The following is an 8,127-nucleotide window of genomic DNA, read 5'->3' as shown; positions in this document are numbered from 1 at the left end:
CATTATTAGCATCAAAATTGACGTGGCAGTTAACACTGGTGGGTTTTGATGTGCCTTTCTTCAAGTTCAAGGAAACCCCTCCAGTAGCCGGGGTTGGCAGAGCCGGTCTCAGCAACCCAGCGGTGGCTTTGCAGAGGCGAAGGCGCAATAGACATGCGTGAGAAATAAGCCAAGAACCATTTTACCCGAGGAAAAGGAAAGCGAGGAGGGAAGGGGGTGAAGGGAATAGAGTTTGAACTTAGAAAAGTGTCTAAGTAAATGCTTCAGGATAATATATATCTAGAGATTCAAGTATTTCCCAGATGGACTGGAACCCAGTCGTTGGAAAACTAAGCTGAAAACGATTCTTCAAATACTACGAGATCGTTCAGTCTTGCCCTCCTCATCCCTCCGTTTGCCTTTCCTCCCCTGGCCTGGCTGTGCCACTCTCATTAACCATTATTTTTTGCAAAAGAATATGCAAGATGCCTCCAACCCAAACCGAAGATCAGAAGAGAGACCGGTGGTGGGCCGAGAGAGAGACTGCGCTTCTTCCCATCTCGGCTTCGTGGCTTTGTCCTTCTTGGGACCACGGCCACAGCCCCACCATCCGTGTCCCCTGCACGCAGTAAATACTCTCTACACCCGCGGCCGCCCGCACTCTCCATCAGCCCTCTAGGCCTTCTTCTCAGACCTCCATGCTTCCGCTCTCCTCGGATAGGGCCCCTAACAAGCTCAGGCTAAGAGAAAAACTGCTACCTCCTCTCACCCTCGTTTAAAGAAAATAAAAGAAAGGATGGAAGAAACACAGCAGCAGCGGGAACAACGGGGTGGATTTCCCTCCCGCACACCGCACTAGCACACACCATTCCCTACTCTCTTTGTTGTGGTTTTCCGTTGCTTTTGGCCACGTGGCTCAGCCGAGAAACTAGGCCTGACGGCTTCAGCCTGGGCCCGAGACCACAGCGGACTGGTTTCGGGGGCGAGGAGATTGTCTTGGGGAGACCAAGAGCTCGGGACAGAGGCAGGAAGCGGGGTCTGGGCGACGGGAAACACTTAAAAGGAGGGGAGGCGGCAGGGTAGCAAATACAAAAATAGAAATAATTTGAGGGGACGCACGCCGGGCTTTCGAGCTGGCTCTTTCCCCCCAACTCGGGGCAAGTTCCCTGCGGCCTCCCGCGCCGGGGCGCCCCCTGGCGAGAGCCTCAGCAGCAGGCGGAGCGCAGAGGGCACGTGGGCGCAAAGCGGGTATGGGGGGCGCTCAGGGGTCTCCCGGGGCACACTCGGAGCGTCGGGCGCAGCCCCCTGGCGGCAGCGACGTAGTTATCTGGTGAGCGGCGCCTCGTCCCTCTGGTCCGGAGGGCTCACGGCGGTCTTGCTTAGCACAGCGGCTGAGTAGGGCAGAAAGCCGCTCTCAGAGCGCGGCGCCGCGGCGCTGCAGCCGAAGTCCGAGCCCCCGGCGGCCCCTGCGCTGCCGGCGCCACCCCCGCCGCCCCCGCCGCCACCCCGGGAGCCCAGAGCGGCGGCGGCGGCGGCGGCGGCGGCTGCGGCCGACTGACTGCTGTGGCAACTGAGGCACGAACAGGGTGCGGAACCGCCGCTGGGAGGCGCCCCGGCCGCCGCGGCCGAAGAGGCCGCGGCCGCCGCAGCTGCAGCAGCCGCCGCGGCCGAAGCCGCGCTGTTGAGCCCGGCGGCAGCCGCGGGCGTCTGGTAGAGGCCCGGGTGGCGGAAGCTGCACAGCAGCTCGGGCCGCGAGTAAGGGTGCGAGAGGGCGCGGAAGGTGTCCAGCGGGCGGATGGAAGTGGCGAAGGGCGATGAGGCCGCGGCGGCTGCGCCAGAGGCCGCAGCCGCCGCGGCCGCGGCCGTGACACCCACGTGCGGGTAGTAGTGCAGCGGCACGTGCGAGTGGAAGGGGTAGGGAAGGCTTCCGGTGGCGGCCGCGTGCGTCATCATGTAGGTGTAGAAGCTGGGGTCGGCCGGGTGCGGCCACGACATGGCCAGACGCTGCCGCTTGTCCTTCATGCGCCGGTTCTGGAACCATACCTGCAGGGGAAGCCGCGCCGCGGCCCGAGTTAGGGAGCGCCCGGAGGCCCCAGCCCCCGCCCCGGGCCTCCCCGCCCCTCCCAGACCTTGGAATGGCCTGGCCTACGCCCCTCCGACCGGGCCAAGTCCTCTCTTCCAGCTGAGACAGTGTGAGCGGCGGTGTAAAGCGCCGTAGGCACACTCCTCAGCGAAAATAATCTTCCCTGTGTCCGATTGCTGCGGCTCCTGGGGCTTCTATTCTCTAGCTTTAGACTGCGCTTCCCCGTCCCAACCCAACCTTTCCTCTCTTTCTCGCCACCCACCGGTTGCCCGGCCTCGCAGAGCACCCGTCTCTCAATCCCAGGATTTGCGCGAGGATTCTAGGGCTCCTTTGAAGAGAAGCTGCCGCCGCAGCTTTTGTAAAAAGTCGCCGCGTGAGGTCTTGAGTCCTCTGAGCTGTGAGGAATTGTCCCGAGGGGCATGGGTCCGGTTCTGATATTGAAGGGATGGTTTTGTTGGAATCATTTGCTTCAAATGAATGGCGGGAGCAACATCCTCTTAAACTGGGAAGGGGACTTTTCTACCCCTCCCAACAGTATCTAATGAAGACATCATTCGTCACAACTCTAAATTAAAGAAAGCCCGACCAAACCGAAGAGACTTTTACACTCCTCCCCTATCCCATGGAGTTTCCTCTTTTCTTTTTTTAGAATGCCAGATCCTCCTTGAAGAGTTCACCAAGTCGCCCAACCTCCCGGCTATCTTTCCTGGACGTAAAATAAAATTAATCACCTAAAGAGATATTAATAAGGACAATTTCGTTGCCCCCCCCCCCCAGGAGTTTGCTTTCTTTCCCTTTGCCCCGGAGAAAAATGTTTAGAAAACTATTTCTGAACCCAATCGATTTTTTAAAATACACTGTCCTTTCTCCTTGTAACGATTTATGTGAAAAATAAACCTCCAAGATCAAGAGCAATTGAAAAGTTTCACCTCTGGTTCTTGCCAGAGCAACAAAGACTAGCTGGCTTTGCCGCCGAGGGGAAAGTGGAGCCGTGGAGAAGGGTTAGGGGCACCTGGGCACGCGCTGGGCGGAGGCGAGCATTTGCGGCATGGGCTGCGCCATTCGGGGACCTTCCCAGGTCAGCCAGACCGGCTAGCCCTTCGGATACAGCAACTGAGAAATAAACATGCCAATTCCTCTGGTGACTCTCCCCGCGGGTTTTCAGGCCCTCAGCTAAACCTAATCGCCGAAAAAGAAGAAATAAAAATAAACCCACACACCCGGGGGAGGCTAGAACAGGCGCGTGCTGGAATCAATACCTTGATAGTGGTTTCGGGAAGGTTGAGGGCAGCGGCTAGCTCGCACCGGCGTGGCCGCGACACATAGTTTTCCCGGTAGAACTCCTTCTCTAGGCGTGCGATCTGTTCGCGGGTGAACGCCGTGCGGTAGCGCCGCACCTGATCCGCGCCAGAGCCGGAGCCGCCCAGCGCCGCGCCCCCGCCGCTGCCGCCGCCGCCGCCGCCTCCATGCAGGCTGCCGAGGCCGGAGCCTGTCGCAGACGTCGTGGTGCCCGCGGCTGAGCCACTCTCTGCGAACCCTGGCAAACAAACGGCCGGCAGCGTATGAGTCACTGTAGGACCGAGATCCCGGCGCTGAGGCTGCACGCGGATGGGGGAAGCCGCGAGAGGAGGGCGAGGCGCTGCCTAAATTGATGGGGTCTGTCATGTTTACAAATTGCTGCCGTTAATGGAATCAATAAAGTTTGGGGAGCCCTTCATAACCAAATAATAGGAACTCAATTAAGGACGGTAGTTTTGTTTTAATAATTGGAAATTTTCAACTCAGGAGGAAAACTGGCCAAGGGAAAAACCCTACATCTAAACTCAGTTTGGGAAGCTCTGGATTTTCCTTCATCTGGAGACCACAGGGCAGCTTTCTGTCGGCCTCTAACCTTCCTTTGACTGGCTTTGGAATTTTGTTTAAAATATTTCAAGATTCGAAAGACAGCAACAGCTCAAACCGGAACCATTGAGGGGTGAACTCTACTTTTCAACTTTCTCTCGCTGACCCAAGAGGGTCTCCCAAAGGTGCCCAGCGAGGCTCCTTTGACTTACTTAGAATGCTTCCTCCTCTCGGCCTCGGGGTTCAGAGGCCGCGGAGTTCAGAACAGTTGCCCAGGGCATCCTTCCCCCGGACAGACTCAGTGGATGGCTCGGGGTCTATCGGCTCGCACGGGCGTTTAGACCCGCAAGCAGAAAACCTTTTCTCCGACTTAGGAGCGAGGGCAGGCCGTAGGCCTGCGTCTCTCTGGGAGGCTCAAGGAGCAGAGCCGGAGGGCACGGTCCCACGCCTGCGTCCCGCCCCCGCCCGAACCAGCTCGGTGCAGCTCGCTGCAGAGGGTCGGAGAGGGGCAAAGGCACCACGAAGGGCCCGCAGGGCAGCGAAGGAAGAGAGAGAATGGGACTAGGGAGCGCGGCGCGGGCAGCGCGATTACCTTTGCCATTGTTTTCCTTGAGCGGAACCGCTCCGAGGCCGCCGGGGGAGCGCAGCGCCGAGCAGCCCACCTCCACGTCGCTGCTCATGTCTGCCTCAGCGGCCGCCTCTGAATAATGACCCGGCTTTTTTCGGCCCTCCGCGGCAGACGCGATTTCGGAGGAGACGGTGTTTTCGCTGCTTGGGTGCTGCAGGTTGAACAAAGTGTCTATTTCGAATTTGCCCTTGGCAGGGAGGTCTCCCAAAGCGCTGTGCAGGGGGGCGGACGGCAGGCGCGGGCTGAGGCGAGCCGGGTGCTGCGAATTTTCCAGGGCCTCGAGCACAGCATTGCCAGCCGAGTCCGACAAATTGGAGAATCTCTTGCCGGTCGTAGGGCTGTGCAGCCCTCTCTCCATCAGAATCATCTCTTTTCTTATTCTTTCCATCATTTCAGCTTTCTAAAAAATGTCACAGTGGCCCGGCTGTCCCGTCCTAATGATGGGCTGCGCCGAGGGCTAATTCTCATTCAGCCCCAGCGAGCGCCTCTAAATATTATTATCTCTTTTGGAGGGAGGCGGAAAAATTGTGGGATGCCAGAGCGAGGGAATGACTGGTCAAAATGACCCATACATCCTTCCGAGCCCGAGATGTCATTCATCAAAAAGTAGCGCTCGCTCGTCATTAAGGTACGAATGACGCTGTTCGAATAATCATTTATTGTAACAGGTTTATAAGCAAATAAATACACGTTCCTGTCAGTGGGTAATGAAGGCGGCTTCAGAGCAGACAAATAGATCCAGGTAGGAGGCGAGAAGAGACAAGAAGTGAGGAGGAAGTCTCCGGTCCTTTGCCCGCTCAGAGCCGGTTCTGCTCGCCCGGGGGTTTGGCCTCGGGGGTGAAATTGACAGTCTGATTAATAGAGCGCGCCGCGGCACATTTCCCCCTTCATTTAGGGGCATCATTACGCTCTCAGTTTGCTGGGTTGCCCCTTAGGTCCTAATCATGCAGCGCCTTCCTCATTTTTCCTCGGACATAGATACGTGTTAAATAATAGATAATGCTTTGATTTTCCAGAGTAGATCGTCGGGAAGTGGGTTTTTTTTTTTTTTTTTTTACATTTATAAGCGGGAGCGGGGTGGGGGGGGGGGCAGACAAGGGGGAGGATGTTGGAAGAGTTGCGTAAGGAGAAGACCTTGCGCTCCTGTCTGGATTACTTATCTTTAGAATTTCAGAACCAAATATGTGTTTTATTTAACAAATAGGACGCCGAGTTCTCTCCCTCCCCACTTCACCTCAGCCTGGCTGCTCTCCTCCCACCCCAGAAGGGAGAGAGAGAGAATCTCCTAGAGTTTTGAAAGCACTTCAGTGCTACGTGGCTGGGGAGGTGCGTTGGGCCCGCGCCTCCAAACGGAAATCATTAGGTCCTCTCTGATTTTTTAACACCGTTTGCAGAGTGAGTTCTGAACTTGAAGTCCCGGGTTTTTCACTTTTATAATCCTGCTGATGGATAGGCTTCTCGCCTACGCATTTTCCCTGGGGGAAATGAACTCGGCTGGACGATTTCATAGCAGAATTCTACAGCTAACTTTAAACACAGTCGTAATTTACAGTGCCATATGGGCGGCCCCAATTCCACTTTTACTTTGCCAGCTTTCCCCCAACTCCTTCTCACATCGAATTATTTATGGCAAAATCGCTGGATTTCGAGGTCAAAGATGAGAAAAAACAGTCTTGGTTCCCTTCCCTACCATCCTACTGCCCTCTCTTTCCCACTGTGCCCTTCTTCCTTCTCGCCTTCCTCCCTTCTCCAGCCCCAGCCCCTTACCTGTGGCCTCGGATAATCTCTGCGCTGGGTCTGCGCGCGAAAAATCGCGGACTAGCCTTGCCGCTGCTCCTCCCGACCTGAGCTTGGCGGCTGAGCCTCTTGGTGATAACTTTGATGGTCATAATGACGCTGGAGGCAACCATTTTAACGAAGATCAATCTTCACCCAAGGCCGTTGCGCGTCTCCTCCCTCGCTTGCGCGCCACGGTGCTCGGACCCCCAACTAGCTGTGCGAGTCCACCTACCAGCTGCCCAGGGGGAGAGGTCCACGACCGCAGGCAGGAACAAGGGCGGATAGAGACTAGACCGGGAGATCGGCCTGCGAGCTTCCAAAGAGGCGGAGAGACCCTGGCAATCTGGGCGCTAGTCTCGGGTCCTGCATCCCCGCCTCACCGCCAACCCAGACCCCAACCCAGACCCCCCCCTTTCCTCCCTGCCGCCACACCCAGAACCTAGGGGGTGTGTTAGGGGCAAACCTGAGATCTATTTGCCCATCTCTCTGTTGGCGCTTTCCTTTTAACCTTGTACCCATTGGGGGAGTCAGGAATGTAAGAGGAGACGAGGTGTGAAATATATTTATATACATTTATACACAGGCAATGCCAAAAGTTTCTCTCCTGTTCCCCTTGGCACCAACTTAAACGGGAGCTTTGCTTCGAAAATCAATCCCACCTCTTTAAGGTTATAAACGGAATTCTACCCCCAAAGGTGAAAAATGGAAAGCTGGAGCACCTGCCTGGTGGCTGGGGAGGTAAGAGGTGGGACGCAAAGGGGGCGTCGGGAGCTCGGAGGAGAACATCACCCGCTTCCACCTCGGCCCCTGCCCCAGAGGCCACCTGACTCCGAGCACTATGAACCCTTCTCGCGCTAGCTTTCAGGCCATTAACGTGGTCCGAGCTCAGCCGAGCGGATGCCCCCACCTTTCCTTCCCTACTCCACAATCCGGGTGCCCAGTTTCACAATCTCTGGCAGAGGAGGGGAGCTGTCCCAGGAACTTGGGAAGTGTACCCTCTAGTCCCACTTAGCTTTGGGGACTGAACGGGACACTTCGGTCCAGGCTCTGGTCCGTGGGCGGGTCAAGGCCCTGGCAGAGGGTGGGATCCACGGAGGCGCGACTTAAGCGGAAGTCGCGAATGTCTTTATTGCTGTCGTTTGGCGCCCCCGTCTGTTTTCCTAGCGGTTTCAGCGGCTGTGAGCTACTTTCAATCGCAGGAGCCGCCGCTGGGTGGCTGGATGTTGAGCGCAGCCCCTTCCTCCTTCACCCTTTGGGTGGGTCTCCAACTTCTTCCCCTCCTCTGGGACCCTTCGGCTCTAGTGCCAAAGTCTGTGGCAAATTGTATCTCAGTCTGATGGAAAGGGAGAACACCATTTCTTGGCGACACCTTCATTTATTAGTGGTTTTGAAAACTATTTTGCACCTTTTAAATAACACTAATACTGCTATTCTAGCACGTTTATTATGAAAAGTTAATTTGAGACCATGTCAGGAGAACTCTTCACACAAAAAGCCATCTATAATTGTTCATGAACTCCGTTTAGCAGACAGTGTTTCATAGGAGACACTGAACATTCCAATATTTAATGTCCCTTAATTTATTTAGATTTCACATCTACTAGTAGTAGTAATACTGGCCGACCTGTATTGAGCTTTTACTCTGAAATTACAAGTGCTTTTTACATATATTCGCTCCTCTAAAACTCACAACTATAGAAATTGATTCTGTTACTATCCCTTTTTCAGAGGTGAGAAACTTTCTACATGGAGGTTAGACAACTTGCTTGTGATTTAAGTTATTACTGATCACATCCAAACTATTCTGTATTATAAA

General features: G+C 55.5%; 1 protein-coding gene across 1 annotated transcript; it reads right to left on the bottom strand.

Annotated features, from left to right (window-relative positions):
- Nucleotides 1-1,302: 1,302 nt before the first annotated feature.
- EVX2 (even-skipped homeobox 2) lies at nt 1,303-4,923 on the bottom strand. Its single transcript, XM_052636294.1, has 3 exons — nt 4,497-4,923; nt 3,322-3,599; nt 1,303-2,022 (listed from the first exon to the last, which is right to left on the bottom strand). Exons 1-3 carry the CDS (start codon nt 4,921-4,923, stop codon nt 1,303-1,305), a joined length of 1,425 nt encoding a protein of 474 aa, XP_052492254.1.
- Between the last annotated feature and the right edge of the window lie 3,204 nt (nt 4,924-8,127).

The sequence above is a fragment of the Budorcas taxicolor genome, chromosome 2 (genome assembly GCF_023091745.1).
Source record: "Budorcas taxicolor isolate Tak-1 chromosome 2, Takin1.1, whole genome shotgun sequence".
NCBI lineage: Eukaryota > Metazoa > Chordata > Mammalia > Artiodactyla > Bovidae > Budorcas > Budorcas taxicolor.
Note: the sequence above shows the minus strand (reverse complement) of the source record. Positions and strands in the feature narration are given on the sequence as shown.